Source organism: Sebastes fasciatus, chromosome 2 (assembly GCF_043250625.1).
Source record: "Sebastes fasciatus isolate fSebFas1 chromosome 2, fSebFas1.pri, whole genome shotgun sequence".
Taxonomy (NCBI): Eukaryota; Metazoa; Chordata; class Actinopteri; order Perciformes; family Sebastidae; genus Sebastes; species Sebastes fasciatus.
In genome coordinates this window covers 17,890,247-17,916,815 of record NC_133796.1, presented here as the reverse complement: position 1 = coordinate 17,916,815, position 26,569 = coordinate 17,890,247, and the positions used below count along the sequence as shown (strand labels likewise).

At 40.4% G+C, this 26,569-nt stretch overlaps 1 protein-coding gene across 6 annotated transcripts in view; it reads right to left on the bottom strand.

The window, feature by feature from the left end:
* Positions 1-680: 680 nt before the first annotated feature.
* The window catches only part of esrrga (estrogen-related receptor gamma a), a 166,435-nt gene continuing 140,546 nt past the window's right edge, over positions 681-26,569 (bottom strand). For all 6 annotated transcript variants that reach the window (XM_074612296.1, XM_074612312.1, XM_074612295.1 and 3 more), the window contains 3 exons: positions 13,710-13,816; positions 12,890-13,052; positions 681-7,113 (listed from right to left, as the gene is read on the bottom strand). In XM_074612296.1, the coding sequence (XP_074468397.1) occupies positions 6,869-7,113; positions 12,890-13,052; positions 13,710-13,816 (515 nt within the window). In that variant the 3' untranslated portion in view covers positions 681-6,868. The remainder of the gene's footprint in view (positions 7,114-12,889; positions 13,053-13,709; positions 13,817-26,569) is intronic.

Genomic DNA, 26,569 nt, shown 5'->3' with positions numbered 1-26,569 from the left:
TGACTGATGGATAAATTAGCATTTGGCAAATAAATGATAAACATGCTTCCCGACCTTGGCAACCGCAGCTCTAGTACCCTTTAGTAAATCGCACTGGTAGGGCCACATTGGTACACTCGGGTTAGAGTAGCGTCCCTGTTTGATTTCTCTCCTGACTGTCCCAGGTGCTATCAATCATGCTTGATGTTTTTGTCCTCTAGTTGGACTGTTTGAACAAAGTGAATTCTCACTTTGGCCAGGTGTGCTTCAGATAACACTAAGACAACTCCAGTTTGAATAATAGATCTGTGAGTTTGAAGGGTTTACCAGACGGTAAAGAGAAATACGACATTAGAGTCACAAAGTAATATACAGGAAGCATGCTTGCATGTATTTGATTGGCCAACACAACGTCTTTGAAAAAGTAGAGCTTTAACTTTCTCGCCGGACACACAGGACGCCCTCTGTGTTGGCACCTCTGCTGCATGGCCTCATTCAAATAAATGGGGCCAGGCTGCTTTTTTTTCTCAGGACCGTTGTCTGTCTGAACGCAGTGTAAACATAATCTTGTGAAGTACAGCACTGCTGGAAACTAGCATGCATGCTCTGTGAACTATCTCATAAATTATGTGGTTATTGTTTGGTACCACTCTTACAGAAATGTGAGCATAAATCAGAGACAAAAGACAGGTGTCAAAACTGGAAGCCTGGTTTTAATTGATATTGCTCTACTGTAATAATCCTGAAAGGCATAGTCTGGAGTAACACATGTAATGTTTCAACCCATAGTAGTTTAAGTTACAGAATCATAGGTCTCTCTTTTTGCATTGAACAATATATACAATGTGAAATAAATACATTTACACAAATGGACATTATTGTTGGAGCACACTTGTATGATACACGTCACAAAAATATACAGGTTATTGTTTCTTTTTTTCTTTTTTCATTTACTGATGTGAAGCACATCTAAAATCTACAGACATGTTTTAATAACACTACAGGGTCTTCTCTCGTACACAACTCTTCTCCACCGCGCCGGGGTCTTTTTCATCTTTAAATATCCTTTGTATCCAAATGTGTCGTCGTTCTCTCTCCCTTATTTTTCTTCACATTTGCAAAGACTGCAGGGTTTCGCTGCAGCACAAGTGGCAGTTACATTTGGGGATTAAATACAACTAAATGACTAAACACTGTAGAGCTGTAGATAGACACAGTTTGGCCTTAGCAGATTTCAGGGGCAGCCGTGGTGGATGGACAATCCTGCTTTGTCCCTACGCCTAAATATCTCATCCTTCTGTTCCAGCTAAACTATTGTTACGTAGAATATTTGCAGCTAAAGTTCCAGATGAGGGCGATAGATAACATGGTGCCCAAAGTGCAACCAGGTCAAACTCTTTCTATCGAAAACCCAGACAGTCCTTCGTCCATTGCTCCTCATAGATGATACCAGTTTGGTTTGTTGTCATTTATATGGTTTTTACACTAACCGCAGAATCATTTTAACAGCTACAACAGCATTTAGATGTATAACCCAAAAAACAAACAAGTGCAACTCTTGTCTCGTCATTGCACATCAAAATGTCATCAAAATATTGCTTTTTAACTAGAAAAGAAGTAGTATGAAAACACTTCTGTACATCTAAATATATCTTGGCTATGAGCAGCAAGTTATATCAAAACCTCTGAAAGAATCATACGATCTCCCTCCTGATTTTAGCTGGTACATTTATTCTTTTATTACTAGCAAAACAAAGTGGCATGGCCATCATTTTCAATTAATTAAACAATTGATAATTGGATATTTAAGTAAATTTAGAAACACATAACTACATATCAGTGTTTGCTAATATATAAATTGAACTTGATTTCTTTTAAAACATGGCTATTAACCAGCTCAGCCTTAATCACCTCAGGGAGATGTGTAACATCTTTCATGGCGTTGAATTGTTCAGAAGTACACAGGATTGGTTTGACAACTAAACAAATAAATTAAAAACAGTAACAGAAGAGAAACTATAGTAAGAAAAGAGCACCTTTCTTCTAGAAGTTGTTTGTAGATTAATGTACAGTGGATGATAAGAAATCTTTCTGACAATGAGACGGCGTTTTAAGTTACAATCAAAACAGGAAATTCAACTCTGTCATCAGGGATTTCTCCTACAAATATATTTGATGCACCTGTGAAATAATTTGCTCACGTTATATGTTAATGTTTAAAGATCTTTGATGAGTCCTAGAGTCTTTGAATTAATGCTATCTGTAGCGCTGAATCTATAAATGTGTATAAAGAGGTACAATGAGTATAGCAACATGATTAAAGGAGACTTTGAGTTCTTAATTCTGGTGCCAAAGCAGAAACGTGTCCCATAATGAGTGCATGGCGAAGAGAAACAGCAAAGTGCAAACTAAACATGTCGAGCTTTCTCTTTAACATTTCCCATCAACCCACAAAACAACCTTTAACTTTCACCTGTCCAATCACATTTTACTCTTTGTTGTAAAACAAGATATCTTCCTGGAAATGAGCTGAAAACAGGACACTACAACGGGGAAAAAAAGTTTTTCATCTTCATATTTTCTCGTTTTGACTGCTGAAACAGTAGCGATGACTGAGCCGAGCTGTATGGAAGGCAGTTATGTACAGCGAGTTTATCAAAAAAGAGTCACCTACAGTTCTGAATTACTCAAATGTCCTTTTCATTTCATCGTTATTTTAACCTAAAGATATACAGTATAGTGTTTATTCTACAGGAAAGTTACACAAATGATCCCTTTTTAAATACTTGTATGGTGTTTCTTCATTTAGATACTAAATATTTCATTATTTATGTATAGTTTGGTAAAGATGAATACTGTAATTTGATCTCGGTGGTCTAGTTAAGTGTCTAGAAGAAGAAGAGCCTTGTATCCGGTTCGGTTCATTGAGAGAGAATCCTCTGGTCAGACCCACAGCGGAGCGGACTGATCCGACAGACAGACAACATGGCCTCTACTCTACTCTGTGTTGTCTAAAGAAGAAGCACACGGCACAAGAAGAACGGGAATCACCACAAGAAAAAGTACACAGCAACGCCTTAGAGGACTCAACAGAGGAGGAAAGGATCAAACAGATTAAAACAAAAAAACAGATAAAACTAAAAGAAACAAGGTTTTTTCTTGATAGAAAAAACAGCGAACATGAAACACACATCGAGGCTGAACTACAATTTTTTTTTTCTGTTTTTTTTTCTCGATTTTGTTTCCAATAAAATGTCTTATGTTAGAATTATAATCTGTATAATTTACAATATACAATGTTTAAGAAGAAGGCTGAGAAAATACCCCTTACTAATAATAATACTGATGTTTGATACAGAGCGTGTGATGTTAGAGATCAACTACACTTAAACTGCAGCACTCCTCAGCTGTGACAAGTTGCCATTTTATATTAGATTACACCCTCATCTACATTACACGTTTTGGCATTCTTATTCGGCTTTAGAAATGACATAAACAATGATATAAAAAAAATCCCTCAACTGTCTTCACCTGTTAAAGCTGTGATCAGTCAGCCATACAATCTCACTATAACAATGAAATCAATGTTTCTCCAATTGACTGTAAAATGTCAGACAGCTTCCTGTAAGCTCAGCTCTCCATTTCTTGTTGTTAAACACTACACTTAAATTTAACATTACATTTTTGACTTTTGACTAGAAATCACTATAAATACATGACCAGATTAACAGATTTAATTAATAAAGGTAATTAAATTCAAATTTTCAAAAATGCTAATTGATACGACTTCTCTATGTCTATGTTGTAGATATTAAAGAGGACCTATTATGCTTATTTTCAGGTGCATACTTGTTTTTTGGGTTTCTACTAGAAAATGTTTACATGCAAAAAATGCTCTACTTTTATTCCTATCGGCTGTGCTGCAGCACCTCTTTTCACCCTCTGTCTGAAACGCTCTGTTTGAGCTCCTGCCCCGCCCCTTGAGAAAAGCCCAGTCTGCTCTGATTGGTCAGCTGGCCCACTCTGTTGTGATTGGTCAAACCAAACCTCTTCAAAATCTGCTCCAGGTCTGCTCTAACTAGCTTTGTTTGAGGGCGTGTCATCTAGCCGCTAGGCAGGTATTATGCTAATGTGTTACTTGGTGACATCACCACGTTACGGAAGAGAAGGTGGGACTTCAAATTCAGGAGCAGTGTTTCTTTGGGGGAGAGTAACTCCCTTTAGCGTGGACTTTGGGCTTTGTAACTTTGTAGACCTTTTACATGCACAAAAAACGATATAACACACTAAAGGAAAGGGGAAAAGCATATTAGGTCCTCTTTAAGTTTACTTTTAACTATTTAACAAGCTAAGAAACAAATTTATGAATATCAGCAATACGCCCGTAATAGAGTCCCCCCTATACAATTTACTCATAAGACTACCTATTATTAATTTCATCAATTTATACTGTATTTGGTAGGATTGTTGGTTTTCATCATTACATCTCATAAACATGAGCTTTAAAATGTTCAAATAACAACAAGAAGTGGAAGTGCGAGCTAACATGAAACAGTCAGTGTGATGTTTTTTTTTTTTGCGAGCACCTTTTCCCTCAGTACAGATCCAGAATGATGTTATCCTGATGGTACCTGCACTCGGCCACAAGGCTGAAGAAACATTCTTGAGGACAAAAACTGTGTATGACTGAGCAGCTGATTTTAAACTAAGAACTGTCTTGTTTTAATCAGATAAAAAGTGACAGCAAAAAGAGCCTGGTCACTAGAAAGGTGCACACATCAGAACCATGTGATAATTGCAAACTGAATGTTGGATCTTTTAGCTTTTAACTGCTTTTATGCGACGGCAGCATTTACATCTCATCCTCATATCTCTGGTCCATATTAGCTCCTGTCTAACTTTTTCTAACAAAGGAAATATTGACTGTTATCTAATAGCTTATGGCAAGTTACACAGAGAAAAAGAGAAGCTACAAACTCTCCTCAAATCCCCATCCTCGCTCTCCCAAATTTAAGACTGGCACGTCATGTTAATATTGCAGACTTAGTCCATATGCACAAACCCCCTCCTTTAAAAACCACTATTGCTCAGAGTTTTCTAAGATAAACGCTGATTTGTTAATACATTATTACTTGTTATATTTATATATATATGATAATTGCTGAAAGTGGTCAAGCTGATAGAAAAAAGGAAAGACATATTGATTGATTCAGTTTTAAGAAGACAATATTAATAACAAAAAACAAAGCCGTGTTATATGTCATATACAGGATGACAGTTATTTACAACCCTAATACTGGTTTCATCGCTAAGATTATTTTCAAGATAGAAATAAAGAAAAAAGCAAGGACTTTGAAAGCAACAGTAGTTGTTCTTCAGTCAGTTTCGTCAGCACACCTTTCCTTCTGGTTTGTATTGCATTGAGTGACTGAAGCGCCCCCGTCACTCCCTGAATGAATCACTAAAATATCTCTGTGCTGACGCAAGAGATGAGCTGGGAGTTGTGAATGAAACAGAGCAAGGAGGGGAGTACTGAAGTGACACTTTGCAGGTTTTTGGAGTTTGGGGAATGAGCATGGGCTGGACTATTCTTAATGGCACGTTGACGGACTGAAATCTCTACTGACTTGTGTGTGGAGAGCTACAAATCGGGGCCACTGAGCGGCTGAAAAGGTTTCGAACAGACGTCCAAACACAGGAGGAGCGTTTGATAGAATAAATACAGAGAATGTTGGACTGAGCCTACATCTACCAGTTGGACAAGCAGGAATCCGTTCTTGACAGTAGAGATCACGTCTTATTTTGTTAAAGTCAGTCAATCGCACCTCAAATGGTTTGAATATTTGGAAACATTTTCAGCCATGTCAAGTGTGCGAACACTAAATTCTATGGTTATACTGACAGGTTTGGGAGGCCAAGGTCAAATACAACAAATAGTAAAGTTGTAGTTGAAGTAGGGGAGTCATGGGAAACCAGGAGGTGAATTTAGGGAGAACCAGAAAGTGTTTACAACAGTGGTTTCTAATCCTGGTCCCGGCCCTGCTGGTTTTCATCATAACCAGAAACCATTTCAAATAACTAGTGGAACAGAAAACCAGCAGCACTCTTGAGGCCCAGCATTGAAAGCCACTGGTAGATCAAACCAGAAACAGTTTTGGGGTTATGACAGTAAAGTTTGCTGGCATCCTCTGAATGGATGAGCTCCATTCTTTGGCAGGGCAAATCTCCTCTTCTTTTCTTTCTGTCCATCCATCCAAATTTCATTGTACATGTAATTTGACAACAAACAGTCATTAATACTTCTTTAGTGTTCTTTTTTTCTTCCCTCCACTCGTTTTTCTTCTTGAACACTTAAAAAACTCTGTTGGGGGGAAATAGGGAGGGGAAAGGAGACACGAGTGCAGTCTTACAGTCTCTCAGAACGAAAACGAAGAGTTTTCAGTTTCTTTTAAATGTGTCCTCATTTAAGCGCTTGTCTTTAATAACATCTTAATCGTTATTAAATGCATAAGAGTTTTGTCATCTTCAATGTTCGGAGCCACTGTGGCAACTGTCGGGTGATTTTTAATAGTTTTAAAAGGAAATATCTTCTTCCCTTGGTAATATGGGGGTCATGTCAGTCTGTCAGCATCTTTCCCCAAAACAAAAGGTCAAGTGAGCACCCTTCTGTCAAAGACGGTCGGTGGATGATCAGGGTTCAGGTAAGAGGTTTAGCTTACTTGTGTATTCATAAGGGGGAGGTGTGTGTGTGTGTGTCAGCAGACGTACTTCAGGGACCTATTTCTGTGTGTGTGTGTGTGTAGGAGTGTGTGCGTGTAAAAGAGCAAGAGGTCATTCAAAGTGAGATTCAGACAGGCGTCTGGCTGTCCTTCCGTCCACTCTCCCGTCCTCAGACCTTGGCTTCCAGCAGCTCCAGGAAGAGTTTGTGCATGGGGACTTTGCCGTCCTGCTTGATGCTGTAGAAGTGCTGCACGGCCTTGGTGGAGGTCTGGCGGAGCAGGGGGAGGGTCATGAGCAGCTTGCCCGCCCGGCGGGGATCCTCCTGGTGCTGGGCGGCCTCATAGTCCTGCAGGGCCTCGTGGAGCACATCCTGGAGCTTCTGCACTGCATCCACGTCTTCAATGTGCATGGAGTCTGGAGGAGGGAGGAAGGCAAACACACCACTCAAATTTAAAACATGAACAAAAATATATTTGATGAGGCATTAGTAGTATTGACCAGAGATGATGTTTGATTGGGTACATGTGGACATGGAATTTATATTGTTATATGCTTCATATAAATCTTATGTGAAACATACCAATAAAAGGAAAAAAGGGGGTTATGGTTAGATTTATTTGTTACTATTAGAACATGATGCAATTGGACAATGCATTTAAAATAAGCATCCGCCTTCTAGCGGGCAGTGAACTCTTTAGCTAACTGAAATGCTTATGTTCTGAATTTTCCAGCAATAAAGACAGGCACATTTTGCAGTGAAGAAAGCTCCAACAACCCTCGTCTCAGATGATGTTTACAACATTTGTCAGTACATGTGCCCCCTCTGTCTGCTGTGTCATGTAGGGCTGCAACTAATGATTATTTTCATTGTCGATTAATATGTCGATTATTTTCTCGATTAATAGATTAGTTGTTTGGTCTATAAAATGTTTAAAAATGTCAATCAGTGTTCCCCAAAGTCTAAGATGACGTCCTCAAATGTCTTGTTTTGTCCACAACTCAAAGATATTCAGTTTACTGTCATAGAGGAGTAAAAAAAATAGAAAATATTCACATTTAACAAGCTGGAATCAGAGAATTTAGACATTTTTTTTCTTAAAAAATTACTCAAGCCGATTAATCGACTATCGATATAGTTGGCAATTAATTTAATAGTTGACAACTAATTGATTTTAATTAATCTTTGCAGCTCTAGTGTCATTGCTCGGTGCTCGGTGGACTGAGGTGCTAAAGATTCAATCTAAAATGCAAACAGGCTCAATGCAGGGATGCTACTTAGAGCCACAAACTCAGGGTTTGAAATGCTTTAGGGTGTAGTGAAATGTGAATTTGACAAATATTTTAAAAAAGTGCAAAATACTTCTCTTCATTTGCATTTGATATATAAACCAACATCAGTGTTTTATGCTCGCTGGGAGATATGGCTAAAGCCGTCTATCACGATATAGGTCATTTAATACCTCGATAATGATATATATCATAATATACTGTAGCTTGTTTTCTGTAATTCAATAAATAAATAATCTTTATAAAATAACCACATGGTAAAGCCTATTTTTCCCGAAGAACTTGAGTGCAAAATGAACACAAGTTTTAAGTAATATTATCAAGAAAAAAGCCTAGCCTATACTGCAATAGAAACGATATAGAGAAATATATAAAATATGAATTTTTATATTGTTTTGACGATATATATCGACATGTTGCCCAGCCCTATTTAAAAGTATAATCATGAAAACAGTACTTTACAATTAATCACTCTTTAGTTCAAAATGCCAGTGCACTTTTTTAACATTGCTGTGTAATATAGATATAAAATCTACAATTTTGAGTTGAAACTAAATCCAGGAACGGGGTTTTAAAATCAGGGGCGGCTCTCGTCTCTGTCTTTAAAGAGTGGATCTGTGGGTGTGATGAATGGACACACAGAGAGACGAGTGGGCGGAGAAAAAAGAGATAGACTTGTAGAATGATGGAGAGACGAGGAACACAGTGTGTGTGTGTGTGTGTGTGTGTGTGTGCATAAGCATTTGGCTGCACACATCTGTAATCTCTCTTTGAGCTGGCATGTAAGGTGCGTCTCAGCACATGTGGCAATAAAGGCTGAGACTGTCCCTCAATAATAATGCTCCATATTGCCCCTTAGGGAGGCAAAGTCTTAATGTGAGCTGGCCTTTAGCTCCCAACCTCCGATCAATGTCTCCGATCAATGACTACATGCATGTTAAATAATAATCACAAGGCAACTATTGATAGGCCACCACACCCCAACACGCACACACACTTACACACACACACACACACAAACTAGATCTGCAGAGGAGATGAGATCTACAGTAGGAGTAAAACAATGCTCATATAAACACATGTTCACACCTGCTGGATACAAGCACACGTACACACTAGCAAACCTCGGTATAGAAAGCCCACACAAACATTTTAAGTGAAAGATAAAAAATTACACTGTGCAGATAAAATAAATTGAACATAAGATGTGTGAACACAGCCACACACACATAGAAGCTTACACAAACACAATCAAATACAAAGTGTTGGATCTATAGAGTGTAATGCATGTATCAGTATGCAGGACCAGACCAGTCAGTGGGCTGGATTCTATAGGGATCAATAGAAAACTCAGCTTCTATCTGGTCTCAAATTTTCTACTTTTCCCCCCACTTTAAATAAGAGTGGGTGGTCCACTCGTCTGGTTGTTTCTTTCATATTTTGCTGCTTGATGATTTTTTATTTACATTTTTGTTCATACAAAAAGAACAACATCTGTTTTGCTGCTCTCTATTTTGTCAGTGTGACTCACTTTGACTTTTCTTTAATCTTTCTTTTATTATTTTAGATGCAAACATTTTCAGGCTAAATATTTAGCCGCCCCCTTATGCAGTGTCTCTTGTTAAATAAAAGCATAATATAAATATTAAACAGCATATACTGCAAAGTGAAACAAACGCATAATAAACACGTGCTGAATGAACAAATTAATGAGTATTACTGTCGGTCGCAATTAAAAAACAATCTTCTTCTCCTCGTTATTCTTGGATTTTCTAATAAGTGGTTACCTGAAGTGCAGCCCATAATGACCACAAGTTAAAATCAAGTTTAATGACTTTCACATTGTTTTTGATTAATACCGTGCGTTTAGTATTTAAGCTGGTAGACATGGCTGCTGCCTGTGCTCTGACCCGCAGTACACTCACAAGTAAAACAGCAGACGTTAATGAGCACGAGCACATGAGGCTGTTAAAGCACACATGTTAACACGGAGCTCACAATGCACACACACACACATGTACATACATGAATGCACAGACACACACAACGCACACGCAGACACGCACACGTGCCTCTTGTTTCCCATGGCTAGTTGAGCTGTCTTTACATGTGGGGCACGTTTGCTAACATTTCTTAAGGCTTGGCTTCATTAATGCAGACGATTAGCATCCTGTGAATTAATTAGTGTCAGTGCCCTTCAAAATGCTAATGCTAGCATTCTGTTGTCTTGAAGAGCAGTTAGAGAGTCTGGCCAATGATGCAAAGTTCCTATTTGGGCGTCAGCTGTTTCGATTTCAATCAGTTAAATGAATGACTGTTTCAAATGGGAGTTTTCTCAACAGTGAGGTTAAGCTTTGATGGATAATTACTCCCCGGATTGATCTGGATAGTTTTTGAGTTGCACGTGCCAAACTGGCTTCAGAATGAGTAAACAACATGCAATATCCAACGGCAGAATGGAATATATATATTCTAGTTTGACATTTACTCAATTAGTCATCTACCTTTCCAGCACTTCAGCCTGGCAGTTACAACACTATTTATTCTTGTACTACGTAACCTGACATGTCACTCTACTATTAATACAACAAAACAGATAATCACGAGACAAGGTGCAGTGTTGATATCAGACTATATGTGTTAGGGCTGGGTAATATATTGATAATATATTGATATTGTGATATGAGACTAGATATTGTCTTGGAATTTGTCTATTGTAATATGGCATGTGTTGTGTTGTCCTGGTTTTAAAGGTTGCATTACAGCCTTTCCAACATCATTAATTTTCTGAACTTACCAAACTATTATAGTTATTCTATTATTTGCCTTTACCGACTTATAACTAATAAATTAAATCCACATTACTGATGATTATCTATCAAAAAAATCTCATTGCGCAAATATTTTGTAAGAGCACCAATTGTTAACCCTACAACATAGTTGCAATATAGATATTGAGGTATTTGGTAAAAAAATATTGTGATTTGTGATATTTGATTTTCTCCATATTGCCCAGCCCTGAAGTATGTGTCTGAATGTGGATGGGCAGAACATTGGAAACAGCATTCATTATAATGCAGACTAATACAACATCACCACTGACTCTGAAATTACCAGAGAGATGGATGTAGAGCATAAACGATCCGTTGATTTAGCGACTATTCTATCTACGAAAATTGATTGGCAACTATTTTAATTAATTAATAAATTATAATTTAAAAAAATAATTTAAGTTAATTTTCAAGCAAAAACATTCTTTGGTACCAGCTTGTCAAATGTGAACATTTGTTGCTTTTTCTCCATTTAATATCTTTGCAAAATAAATAGAATTTTTTGATCGGACAAAACAAGCAATTTGAGGATGACCTGTTGGGAAATGTTTTGGACCAAATCAAGAATCAAGAAATACAATTTTAACTGATTTTAAATTTTTTGACTGATTGACTTTTCTTGTATCTGTTTTGTATTTAATAAGTGCTGTACATTCTCAACATCATTGTAAAATAAAGATTGAATGAATGAAAGAAAATTGCCGGATTAATCGATAAGGAAGATAATCTGACGTAGTGACAGCAATAATTGAATAATATAAGCTTCACAGTGTTGTTTTGAAATGCAATAGATTTTACAGGTGTACCTAATAAATCAGTGTGCATTACCTTTAATGTTTAAACCACTCTTCCTTTCTCTCTACCTGCCAACCCACCCAGGCCACTGGAAATCTTAGAGGACTATGTAACACCTGTTTACCAAATAAGTCATTGTAACCATCATCGTGATCATCAACACTGTGGTCTGGCCGGCAGAACCAGCCAGCTTCCTCAACTTTCAGTCATAGACAGACACACACACACACGGCGCACACACACACACACACACACACACACATAGGCAGAGCCAAGAGATTGATCGTCACACAGCCCACAGGAAAACAACATGTCAATATTTTCTGCATGACAGTATGTTCCGTGTGTGTTTGAGCAAACATTTTTCAGTGGCTCACATTTCAGTACACACTAAAATTGTACGTTTGAGTGTGTTTATGTATGTGTCACAGAGATGAAATTGGCATATTTGAGAAAGTGTTTGCGTGTTTGTGTGTTGGTGTATGTGCGTGTGTGTTGACGGTGGCAGAATCAGAACAAAAGGCCCCTCCCTCCCTATTCAGAGCTCTCCCATTGCATTCTCCCATTTAAACACATTGTATTGACAGCTCCCCCCTTGTAATTAAAGAGTACTGAAGAGCTGGCCGGCTTCCAAGACAAAGTTCAAAAGACGGGTCATGGGAGGAAGAAGGCGTGTGTGTGTGTGTGTGTGCGAGAGAGTGTGTGTGTGTGCGTGTGTCAGTCAGCTGTCGATGCAGCTGGACACATCAGAGAGGGGGCTTTATCGACAGACTTTGGGTTCTAATGATTTCAGCTTATTTAACAGGCATCTGAAGAGACGACTATGCTAATTGTAAAAGGAGGAGGTGAGCTTCAGGTTGGAGATGCGTGTGCGTGCTTGTACCTTTGTATGCGTAAAATAATCATGTGACTATTAAGAATAAGACGAGACAAGTGTGTGTGGTTTTAACAGTGAAAGTGGGAGGTTTGACAACTGCTGGCGCTGTGAGAGACAAAAGTGTCTCCGTGTGTGAAAGTATGCATCGTTGTGTCGCAGTCGCGTGTGTGTGTGTTTAGATGCGGAGTATTGAAATGAGTCCTTTGAAGGTTCAGTTTAAATGAGTCCCATGGGGCAGGAGATTCCTGGGATTAACTCTTTCTCCACCAGTCGCATGCTCAAACACTCAAACACACACACATACACACACACACACACACACACACACACACACACACACACACACACACACGCACACACACACACACACACACAGACAAAAACATGAAGAATTTCCAACCTGAGTTGGCCAAAGCGATGGCCTTGAGAGCGACAAATTCCTCCTTCTCTAGCTTCATAGTCTTGTATTTCTTGACCAGCTGAAGGATGGCATTGTTCAGGTCCAGAAGTCCAGCTAGCTTCGACTGGTCCTCGTCCATTATGTAGTCCTCAGCATACACCAACTAAAGAGACACACAGAGATGTGGAGAGGTTGAACATAAACATGAGTATTTATATATTTCATTAGAGCAAGAAGCAAACATAAAAAGGAAGATGCTAACCAGACACCCCACGATATATTATCATGATCATTAAGTCACGATACGATCTAATTGTGATTTAAAACATTTTGCGATATGCTGAGTATTGCGATTTATTACCTTTTTTGAACTGCAAATTATGAAGTTTGTCAATATCTGCTTTATCTAATAAGATACAGTTTTCACTCTGTTCGTCTCAAAGTTTTCATTCACATATCTTGAGGTCAAGGGATCCCTTTGAAAATGGCCATGCAAGTATTTGCTCGCCAAAATCTAGAGCAACTTTGGGGCGTTATCAAGCGTTCTTCCCGACAAGATATGACATGGTTGGTACCAATGGATTCCTTCGTTTTTTTTTTATTTCATATGACACCAGTATCTTCACACTACCTTTAAGACTAAGCCTGCTACAACCTCTGAAAAGACAGAATAGCAGCTTGGCCCGCCGTCAGATTGCTAAGAGGTTAATAGTTTATATAATAAAAGATCGATACTTGACGTCCGTGTATCGATACAATATTGCCACGCAAAATATCACGAAACCATGCTGCATCGATTTCTTCCCCCACCCATACTAACCTTGTCTTCAAAGGACAGTGAGCGGTACACAACACGTAGGATCAAGATCTCCATCCATGCACTCTGCAGTAGACTCATCTGGTCTGCCAAAGACAGCGTAGAGAACCCTGGGGACGATTGAGACAGAGAAGAAAAGCCAGAGTTGTTAATTTACATTTTTTTGCCCCAAAACAGTTTGGAAGGAGTTAAGCACTGTGTTTTACTACTGTGAAACTGTTTCTGATAAACAGTCATGCTGACAAAGTAAAACTAAGGAGGAGCAAATGAAAAGGAGAGAAAAAAGCTGGTTTTGAAGCTCGTGAATGGGTCAAGATGGGCTCTCCTCTCTTCCCTTCCATCCATCCAGTTGACCAGAGTCCTCCTCCTCCTCCTCCTCTTCCTCTATCTCCCCTGTGCCCAGGGCTGTTCTCTGGGGAAAGGCAGGCCTTATCTCCCCCTGACACAGCCTCCATGGATCAATGCTGGCCATCACTGCTGCACCGCTCAAACACACACACTAATTGCTGCTCTGGCCTCAAAACTCCTGCTTTCTCCGGTGTCAATCCATGTCTTTCTATTTGCCTACGTCTATATCTGTCCGTCTCTACCAACCGCAATCCATGCCTTTTTTTATCTGTCGGCGTCTATCTACGACTGACCATCTGTGTGTCTGATTCTGGCTTCACCTTCTTTCCATCCATCTTGATACATCTCGGCCTGCGTGTCTTGTCCGTTAGGGTCTCTCTCTGTTTCATGTTTCCCTTTGCTGCACTTTAATTTCCTGTGCTGAATTCCTCCTTTCTCTACGATCATTTTGTTTGTAATACTTTTGCTTCTTCATTTCATATCTTCAACATTCTAACTTAAGTGCACCGGACTCTCGCTCGTTGTCTCTCCCCTTCTGTCTTTCTCTTTCTGTCCGTCTATCTCTTTAATGGAACACCTGCCCACTCACACCTTTCCTCACAGCTGTCCTCTCCTCACACACCTGTCCATTCACACCTGCCTGTCTGCCTATGTGTGCGTTTTGGTGTGTGTGTGTGCAAGCCTTCATAGGAAAGGCAAAGATGGTGGCCCATGTGAGCACACCTGTCAGACCTCACTGCAGCCCTCCAGTGTGTGTGTTTATGTGTATGTGTGTGAGGAGCATCCTGCCAGGAGAAGCAGGCAGATGAGAAGGAAGATATTTCTTCAACAACATCTGCTGCCATGTGCCTCCTCTTGAGATGGTAGGTGTGTGAGAGTGTGTGCGTGCATGTGCGTTAGGGGCTCTTATCTCACAGTGTGTTGATGGGTAATGGCAGGCGTCTCATTATGTCCAGGTTGCAGGCTATTGTTGTTTGCAACGTGCTCTAATTCGTTCTATCTACAACTGTTAACATCTCACTGACACACTGACACACACACACACATATATACAGTAGATAGACATTGCTGCGCACACACATACAGTATCACATGTGCATAGACATAAATGCATAGGAACACACTGGAATGAATCCAAATGTGTATGATTGATACACACACACACACACACACGGCACAGTGAAGGGAGCAGTGCTGTTGCCAACTGGCAGTGTCTTCTTCTACTTAATGAAATCATCAGAAGGGATTAGAGGTGAATTTCTTAAGGGGGTCTTCATGCACACACCCGCACACATCTCACATTCACAGAGGCAGATGTCTTTAGGGGGTCCTCAGGACTTCACCACTCATCGTGGGAAGGGGAAATACACATGGGCACTGCTAAAATTAACACACTTATTGAATCTGTTTAAACCCCGGGGTCAAGTGCAGAGAAGAAGACATGAGCGAGGGGTTAATATCATTTAATGGTGTCACTGGTTGTGTGTTTTAACTTGGCTGTGTGTGTGTGTGTGTGTTTTCACTGCTCTATCATTGGGTGCTACATGCAGGGTTCAATCAATTCGCACACATCCCTCTGGTGGAATTTGATCAGGGGCCAGCGGGGGCACGCAAGGCTCAAAAAGTGGGCACACACACACACACACACACACACACAGAGTCACAGACACACAAGTACATGCTAGACTTGCCGCAGTAGTCGGTGTTACCGTTGTTACACGGTGTTCGGGCACACACCGATTACATTACAAAACCCACCGCCCCCACCGTCGTTTTACTTTTTTTTTTACAGAAATAAAACCCATTTAGTTCATTTTGGTTCATCAGCTGCGTGTGATCAATACATAGTTGGACGACGGACGCTACAAACTGAAAGTGAAAGTGTCTGTTCCGTACGGAGTCTCAGCTCAGAGTAGCAGGAGTCAGATTTCATACACACGGGACGAGAGAGAGTTGACGAAGAAGACGATGGCGGATGATTTGGTGTCGAAGAGAAAAGCAAAAGAGCCTATTTGGCAATATTCCAGATTTAAACCCAATGCTTTAAGGGAACCATAACGTTAATGAGGTAATCGCCATGAGGACGGAGTGAGCACAGCCGGTGTGCACCGCGCAACGTCGCCGGGTGGAAACCTGCGGCCCCGCAGCAGAAACTCGACCGGAGAGGCCAGACACACAGCCACCCGACGTTAAAGATCAAAGTAGGCGCTACACATGTTCACCGTCATCTTTTCTTGTAAAATGTCCGGTGTAATCGGTAACACCGGTGTTGTCACAAGTTTAATAACTGGTGGGAAAATGTCCTCACCGTCACGTCCTTAGAACATACAAGGTAAAACTAAATTGTAAACGTCATCCAACACACGCCTGAATCACTAGCTGTATGTTCATAATATGATTTGCACATACATCATACATCAACAAACATCTCCCTAATTACACATTAAATGCACACATATGCGCATAAACACACACAAAGGAAACACCGATAATTAAAACCCCTGTGATTAATTTATTGAGCTGAAAGTGCAGCTTTTCTTATTGAGGTACATCAATGATTTTATCAGGACATGGTTTGTGTGTGTGTAGGTGAGTGTGCTTTTGTGAATATCGGTATGCTTATATTGTGTACTTAATAATAATATAATATAAATAACTGTACTACAAGTGTGTTGGATTGTGGTTTCACCAACATGTTTGTATTCTTTGTGTATATGCATACATTCCTACACATGTTTCTGCATGTGGGTCTCCATCAGTGTGTATTTCCATGTGTTTGTGTATGTGTGCCTCTCCGACCCCCTCCCCTCCCCTCTCCACCAGCCTGTCTGCGCTGTTCAGCCATCCAATGCCTCTTATCTGTCTGATTAATAGGCGGCCAGCTTCAGGACAAATTAATTAACAGATAACGCCATCTCTCCCTTCTTCCCTTCCTCCCCTCCTTCTCATGAAGCGATCGATACAGCAGAAGAAAAGAAACATCAATGGGAATTTAGTGCTGATGATGGAGAGAGAGAGGTATTGATGGAGAGAGAGAGAGAGAGAGAGAGAGAGAGCATGAAGAAGAGTGAGATGGAGGAGAGAAGAAAATAAAAGGGGGAGAGATGGTGGCGGAGGTAGTGGGAGGGGTGGAGACCTTTCTTTCATACCTGTGATTTCACTTGACAAAAGAAGGTTCCCTATTTGGCTCTAATTACATTTCCTTTCTGCCCATTGTTGATAAGGCATCTCGTGCTATGTGTGGGTGTATGAGTGTGTTTGTGTATGTGTGGATGTTGTACAGCCTGTGTTTACCGTGGTGGGCTAAGCTGAATGTACAGTAATGTACAATGGAAATAAAGTTCAAAGCTCTGCTTAAACATATTAATATAAACTTTAAAGAAGAGAAAATTGCTACAAGACGTGACCTGCAAGTAAAGCCATGTGTTCCCTGGACGCCATTATCGGATATATGCTTATGTCACAACTTCCGCAGTATAAGAACGTAACACTTCCTGGGCTGAATTTACGTTTCCTACTGTACTAAGCATATCCGGCAAAACCATTTAGTTGTATATAAACTTCATTTTTAGGAGACAGGGATGGATATTAGTTTACTTTTTACTAAACACAAGTTTGTTTGTTGCATAATAAGTGAATGTATTGTAATTTATGCGTATTTTGTTTTTCTTCGTAATTTTATAATATGTCTGACGAAAATGTTGATATCCCCAACGGCCTCATCTTTTCCCTCTGTCATTACGACTTGTTTTTACTGCATTATGTTACCCACTTGCTAGCTTGCTAAATCAGCCTCTGTGGCTTCTAGACACCGACAGTAAAGTTAATATTGCCGTTGCTTAGCAGCGGTGTTCTCGTGACTTAACCACTTGAACGCCAAGCATATTGTGTACACGACTTCCCATGCCGTTAACACAAGCTCACGAGTTTCATTTGAAGGCACCATCAATTCGGATACACTGTGCACACTATGTACTTACTTGCGTAATGCGTGAATTTCGACAGGGTATTGTTGTCTCAAATCGCACACGGCTGTTGTGCATTCACCGGAACCTCGGTAGATCCACTGGCGATAGTCAGCCACGGACATCACGCCATATTGGCAGTAATTCAATTCAGACGAATAATGACTTCTATCCAACTACAGTACAGTGGTACTTAGTGAAGAAAAAACATGTGTAACTTAAAATTTTATAGTTTGGTGTTTGCCGTTTCAATCGCAACTGCTGCAACTTCCTCACCGACCATTTTCACAAGTTTGATATAGGTTGGTGACCCCCCCCCTTCCGCTACGTAGCAAAGATAGCGACCGTTGAGGGTGAGAAGTGTCCAACGTTCCACACTCAACGTTTTGACCCTTTTGAGTACAACATCCGGGTACTTAGAGTGAACTGCATTTTGCGATACTTCTCACAGTGAACGCAATTATGCACTCAAAATAGCAAGTTAAAGTACATAAGTACGTGAATTGAGACACAGCATATGTATTTGGTTGGCTATGTGTGTGTGTGTGTGTGTGTGTGTGAGAGAGTGTGTGCTTTTGTTCAGGGGGTGTCAGCTAAAATATTCAGACACTCTCTTGTATCTATAAAGGTACAGAGAGAGAAAGAGAGCGTGTGGTGTGTGTAGGTATGTGTGTGTGTGCCATACATTGGTCTGACAGAAAGAGGCTGCAGTGCAGTCATGCAGACTTAACCTCTACTGCTTGCTCTCGCGCTCCCTTTCTTTTTTCTCTTCCCTTTGCTCTATCAGACACACACGCATGAAGACAAACACACACACAAACACACGTCGATTCCCCAGCCACCCTGCGGCCTGTTTGTCTGCCAAATGAGTCCTGACTGCACGTTTACACCCGAGACCGCACAACAGTCTGGCACAGACAGACACACACACACACACACACACACACACACACACACACACACACACACACACACACACACACACACACACACACACACACACACACACACACACAGGATAGCCCTCTCTCACGCCCCAGTTGCTACAAAGACACACACCAACACACATATCCAGGAGGCCTATATTTGTTTTCTTGTGGTTACAGGGCAAATGGGAACAAGTGAGAACCGATTGTGATGCTTATGAGTACATGTGCACTTGTGTGTGTGCAGTTTGTGAAGCTACTTGTATGTGCGTGTGTGTCTGTGTGTGTTTCTACGATAGTGCCTATGTACATCTGCAATAACTGATGCATCAAAGAAGGCTATTGTGTGTGTGTATGTGTGTGTGGGGGGATGGATGTGACAGGTGTGAAAACTGGTTGCAATGCTGATCTGCTCGCAGTTATTAACACACGAATAGTCTTCATACTCTGTCTCTGCTGTGAAAAGGACTTTTGGCATAAATGTTATTTTAGAACCCCTTTAAAGTTTGTTTTATGAAGGAGACTGCCAGTAGAATTGAGGAAGTGAGAGTAAATCATATCTGTAATATTTACTTGATACGTGTAGGCCTCAATATAATTTTTTTAATCGAAACGGACAGCTCAAAAAGACAAAGAAAAGAGGGTGTGTGTGTACATGGCCAGGGTGCTGCCAGCAGAGAAGCAGTTCAGCACAGCGTTGCTGCTGGACCACATTTGATCTGAATGAGCCAACTACCAACTTAACCCTCAGTGTGAGACTGGGGCTTGGACAGAATAGGCCAATAATCTGTCGCGCATCGTGTGCATCTCCAAAATTCTAACCTCCAAAGTACTTTCAACGTCACCACTCATATTTTGCAAAAAATATTTCTCTGATAAATTATAGTCTGCAGATTAGGGGGTAGAGATGGTGGCGGTGTTGGATGGCTGTTGGATGTGACACCTCTGCCTAACTGGACACAATGCGAACAAGCGAACATCAGATTGCTTAAGTTTTTCCCAATGAAGATGTCGTAACTTGCTCTGTGCATCAGCGAACCGGCAAAGCGATGTTTAAATGTTTGAGAACCCGCTTGCCCTTGCTCTATTTCTGCGAAGTTTTGCGCACCTCCAACCTATTTTCATTGGTCAAAATCGACGCTGACAGTTCATCAATATCATTCTCTCTAAGTAATAGAAAGTGACATCGCTCGTAGTATATCTGACAATTTTTTCGCGCTCCATTTGCAAGAGTTTGCTCAGTCGCTGTTTGTTAGGAAGAGGTGTGATACTAAAATGCATAGTTTCAGAGGCTTCTGAATTTAAAATGCCTTTTTTGAAATATTATTTTTCTTACATTTTTGCCTTTGTTGGATAATATGGAGGTATATGCAGAGTAATGACATACAACAAAAGTCCAAAGCTGGAATCAATCAGGGACGTCACGGTTTTATATAAAATACGCTGGTTTACTTTTGGAATTTAATGGTTTAACAGGCTTTTAAATGGTTTGGCTTTTTTGTTATATTATCTGTTCCCAAAACCACATTTAGATCCTTTGCCTTCTAAATCTTCCGAAAGGTCTCTCACAGAAAGTAGGTCTGCTTTTAGTGGTTTTGCATCTTGGCTGTAGATGACGGCCTCTGTATATGTGAGAGGCCGTTTCAGTGGCCATTTGAATTGCTCAAAACATGCCTTTTAATCCTTGCTTTTAATTAAATATATTTTACCTGTGTGTAAAGCTGACTATCTGAATACAAGTAGGTTACAAAATACATAAAGTATGGTCGTCCATCTGCACACATTTTGCAGCGGGCCTTGTATTCTTTGAGCACCTGCTTGCTCCGTCACCAGCGACATGGCGCTCTGTCCTATTTGATCACGGCCCCGGGACACATTTAACAGGAAACTTCTCAGTCTGTCTCAACAATTTAACAGCCAGGAATCACACACTTATCACGAGTTATCGGTCTTCAAGTTGTAAGAATAAGCTTCACACATTGTCATAGAAATGTAACACAGCACAGCAAAACTGAATTCACACTAAACACTGTTAGGGAAACTGACTGTGTGCTGTAAGAGGGGCGTCCTGGCCTAGAGCTCGTCATGTGGTGTCCAACAATGTTACAACGGTGTAATAAGCATTTTTCTTCTCTGCTGTTAAGGAAAATCTAATAATAGTCACCGTCTTAATTTAGGAGGCATTTTAAAAGAGGTATTAAGAACTGTGATGTAAACTGTTTTATGATCGTCTAGTCGCTCATTGTCGGTGCGAGGAGAACAGTGGATTGTCTATGTGCAGCATGTACACGTATTGTGTTCTGCGGGGGACAGATTTAAGTCTTCTGGCCCACTGAGATAGAGATTGCATTAGGACACATGAAGTGTCCAACAGTTACCAGCACATCGCTGCCCTGCATGTGTGTGTGTATGTTCTGTATGCGCCCTGTGTTACGTGGCTCCAGTGTTCACTCTCTCTCTCTCTACCACTTTCTGTACGCGTTTGTGTTTAAATTTGTGCACATTGTTGCATGCTGTGCAATGCAAGTGCTCCCTTGTGATGCTTTTTCAGTGTGTGTTTGTGTAGCATGTGTGTGTGTGTGTGTGTGCGCACTTCAAACTGTTTTGTACCATACGGCCAGACGCCGGCCCAAATGAACACGGACCCCCTGTGATGGCTTTGGCCGAGCTGAAACAACACACACAAGAAATACGCACACGACAAGCATGCTGACACACACACACACACACACACACACACACACAAGCACACGCACGCACACACATCTACCAGCTGACCCAATTACACAGAGATGCGCAACGAAATGGAAACAAATCTACCCAGAGAACCAGCTAATTTAGAGGGGCTTAAAGACACACTCACACACAGGGCACACACCCACCTACACTCACGTACACATTTAAAGTCACGTAGATTATAAAAACACCATGTTTTCAAGTGGAGTTATTATATGAAAGTGCAAATCACAAATAAAGTTTTATCTTTCATAGACAGAAAAATTGAGTATCAAAAGTGTGTGTGTTTGCCTATGTGTGTGAAGAGATGAACAGATTAGAACAAATGATTGCGCATTTCTATCCTCCCTTTTGCTTCAATCCTCCTCCTCATTATAGGAACTGTGTCTGTTTGCATGTCTGCATCAGGTCAGGTTTTTGGTTGCAGTGTGTGTTAAGGTTAGGTTGAATTATTTTTGTTTAAATGAAAAATTCAACAACAAAACAGTTCAAATAACTTTCCTGTAAAAGAAAAAAACACAGATCTAAAATCTACTGCCACTCAAATATGTGTTTTTGTCTATTGTTCCTTTGCTTGGATGTTTGACCTTCACTGTGCTGAGTTTGATACTAGAAGGCTGTTTTCACATTCATCTGCTGAAGGAAAGTTTCTCGGTGCTCACCTTAAATCTCACTTTAAGACGTGTACGTACATTCAAGATTTTTTGACATGAGAACTAGTTTGGAGTTAAAAAATATTTAAGTATTCATAAATTCTGGATTTTTAAATGAGGGAAAAGGAGTAAATGTAATTTCAATAATTTTTTAACAAGATATTGAACCTTCTTGGGGAAAAAATATCTACAGTACATGTCTTGAAACATGTCGAGAGGGGATGTTTAAAAAGCCTTTGTTCACATCGTGACATGGCCAATACTTATTGTTGGGTTCATTAAAAATCTACAACAGTCTTGTTGAAGACTGATTAAGATTAGGGTTCGGTTTTGATGATAGTTAATCTTAGTTTACTATAAAAACAATAACAGCCTGGTTGATGCTACTGTGTCTGTCTTTGTGTTTGAGTTGCACATACTTTAAATGAAAACGGACAATAGCTTGTAAAAATACACAAATTAATTCGGTAGTCTATCAGTTACTTTTCTAATTCACATATTGCACACACAAACGTGTCATCACCTTCACCTTCATCCCCTCTTATATTGTTGGCTAAAATATCTTTTTTTCTATTTTTTTCCCCTCCCCCCCTCCCCCTCCCCTTCCTCCATATCCCCCTTTTTTCTGTGTGCGGCTTCGGGGAGAGTAGAGCAGTCATAGGGTTGCAGTAGCCTCTAATCAGTGTGAACAGCAAGCTAATTACCAAACCCTCAGCCCTGGCTGACTGTTAATTGCATACATTAGACACCATCAGCAGCACTGCAAGATTAACACTTAAAATCTTCCCATTGCTGTAGTGGGGATGAGTGCTCTGTGTGAGTGTGTGTCAGTGTGTGTGTGAAAGAGAGAGTCAGGGGGAGAGAGACAGAGGTGGAGAGGAGGGTCGTGTGCTCTATTCTCTGTGTGTGCATGTGTGGTGTGTGCTGCCTCTGTGGTTGCGGCGGGTGCTAATATTTAACACTTAATTAGAGCCAAAATGGAGACGCAGCAACACAGAGATGTGTGTCGAGTGTTATAGCTGTTGCCGTGGCGGGGGTTGCTTGGGTGGGGGCAGCCGGTCGTTGAGGGCGACCCGAAGTCTCCGTGGAGACGACAGATGGAGTGACATTAAGAGCATTGCAGTGGAGGCATTTCAAATAATAAAATATCAATATTTACATTTTAATTACCCACTTCTAGCTTCGCCAGGGCCGTGTCAAGGAGTGTGTGGGTGAGTGTGTGTGTGTGGGCATGTGCCACAGCCAGCTCCACTGGGGCCATCATGTCTCTATATAGAGTCAAGAGTGCTGCTCAAGTGACAATGGTCTGCTCTACTGGAGAATGTCTTGGTGATATAACCGCCGTGTAAAATAACTAATTTCAACACAATTTCTGTTTTCCTACATTATTTGTCACATCTTCCCTTTTTACTTTCTCTTTCACTTAATCCATCCCATCTTCCTCTCATCCTCTAACTCTACATCCTGTCTCTCCCTCCTTCCATACAATGCTGATGCAGGCAGGAATGACCACTGTGTGAGAGAGCACACAAATCTGTCAGGGGAATTAACCATGTGTACACAAAACTGAGAAGCTTACACATCAACCCTCTCTGTCTGTCTCTCTCTCACACACAGACATTGCTGACAGACAGTTTTAGAAGACAAAAAACTAGGGCTGTCTGGAATATAATTTTTGTGCTTCGAAGCTTCGGTTGGAAATATTCAAAGTTATTCGAAGGTTTGCAGCGCAGCAGGCTGACATGTTCTTCTGTCTGTCTGTCTTCATCTCCCCCGTTTCAGTGCCGGGACAGTGCAGCAGCCGCACGACTGTACAAACACATCTACACACACCTTTACAGATAACACACAGCGATATCCGTCTGAGAATAACTAATAATAATAAATTCTGAATATGAATAATGAATAATGTTGTGGGATTATTCCTAATTTCATGGGCTATTTTGAGATATATACTTAATTATTACATACTTCCAAAACACAAAAAAACAAAGCATTTGAATCCTGATTGGAGGTTGATTACCATGGAAATGGTTGAAGTTTCAAAGCTTTGAACCATTCGGGTCAGCCCTACAAAAAACATTGAGTTGAAAAGAATAAAGAGGACGTAATGTGAATATTAGTATGCCTAAACAGCTTAAACGTATATCAGACTAGGTAAAAGACAGCTGGACTTACTGTTTTGTTTTGATGACATTTTGCCACTCACTCAAAAGCGTCATTAAGGAATATACTAAGACACTGATTGGACCTTACATCAAAATTCAAACCCCGGGGAAAGTCACCTCATGTCTGTAGAGACTTCACAAAATACACAAAGAACGAGTCCCTCTCAGGCCATTAGCAAAATATGCTTGTCTGCCGTCCCAGTCCACAGCACTATATTGCTTTACTCCGGTTCTGGTACTCCTGTCTGTTTCTTGATGCTGTTATCTACTGTAAGTAATACACCTACTATGGATAAGTACCTCATACAACCCCACTTCAAAACACCCGAACAATCCTATATTATGTGAAGGTCAAATGGGTCAAGATGAAGATGAAGATCAAACAAAGGTTTTACATTGAATTATCTATCTATCTATCTATCTATCTATCTATCTATCTATCTATCTATCTATCTATCTATCTATCTATCTATCTATCTAGTGATGAATTTGTTTTTCCCAGCTTGTTCAATTAATTGGGTTGTGGAAGTCTATTGATCTCTTGGTGGATTACCTTTTCAAAACAATATCCTGCTATAACATATTCTCCTCAAAAGACAAAATCCATAGTCCAAGCAACTATAGCTAATGGGCTGTCCTGCTATCTAAATCATTGGGCAGTTCATATTTTCAAAGATGACTACATGAAATTCTTTATAGCTACATTTATTTTGTCACTGTCTCAAACAGAATTTTGCATTAAAAAAAAAAGAGGTATTGATTTACGAATAGAAACTTGCTGATTGTGGCTTTAAAACAAAACCCAATGGTCCCTGTCCAAGCCCGGTGTCTGTATATGAGATTATGAGGCTGTGTTGATTCTATCTTCCTAATCCCCCGTAGCTTTCCATAGAGAGAGGACTGCAGAAACTCCACAGGGATTAATTTACCATTCACAGATTAGAGATATGGTTGCCAATATCATCATCCAGGACAAGCACTGAGAGGAAGGGCTCAACAATGGAGCGATGAGGAAAGAGAGAGAACAGAGAGAACGGGAGACAGACTGAAAGAAAGACAGAGATGAAAACGAATGCGCACAGAGAGAGACAGCCTCCTCTCCTACAGCGTCGTGCCTTAATGTCCTAGCTCCAAGACACGAACATTAGACCTCATTCCACCTCCTCATCTGGGCCTGAAAAAGCCTGGGCTGAAAATCTTAATTAATTGTCCAATAGTGCTGCGGGGTCATTATGCATTGCAATAAAGAAGCGTGTAATTATGAGATTTAACAGCCATTACCAAGGCCAGGAACTCATATGTCATCATCAGCAACCAAGCCAATGGTTTGGTAGGGCTGTGTGTGTGGCTTGATAGACAGCACACACACATGCACAATACACACACTCGCATATGTACATATTGTTCATGTATAGTGTTTAGGTATATCAGAGAGAGGCAAACACACTGTTGTAGGTATATACTTATGCATGAGACTAATAGGTGAACACAAACTGAAAACACACATAGAGAAGTACGCACACACACTCACACACACTCACACACACACATACCCATCAGTCTGACCCAGACAATAAGGCAGCCAGCTGTGATAGCAGCCTGCAGATGAAACATCCCATCAAGATTAAATAGACACAAAAATACACACGTTACTACTGCTGTGTGTGTGTGTATTTTGTGTGTCCACGTGAGCGCACACTGAGACCACAGACATGGTCCTCTGCCACACAGCAGGTGGGAAGTGACACACTTGTATAAGGATGAAGTGCTGTGTACAAACACATTCACATTATACAATGTACATTATTGAAAAACCAACCAAAGAAACAAGATATTAGATGGAAAACGTATTCGATTGGAACGGAAAAAAGGACGTAAACAGACAAATATGAAGTGTTTGGCATGCCACATGGAATAATATAGCAGTGGCTCAGTATGTCAAAATGTCTGCTATGTGTGTTAATGAAACAGCTCAAGTTTTGACGCAGCTTCGATCTCACCAAAAAAACAGATACTTTCTGTTATCTTTCTCCCTTTTTCTCTCGTCTCTGAGCAGTGAGAAAGTGG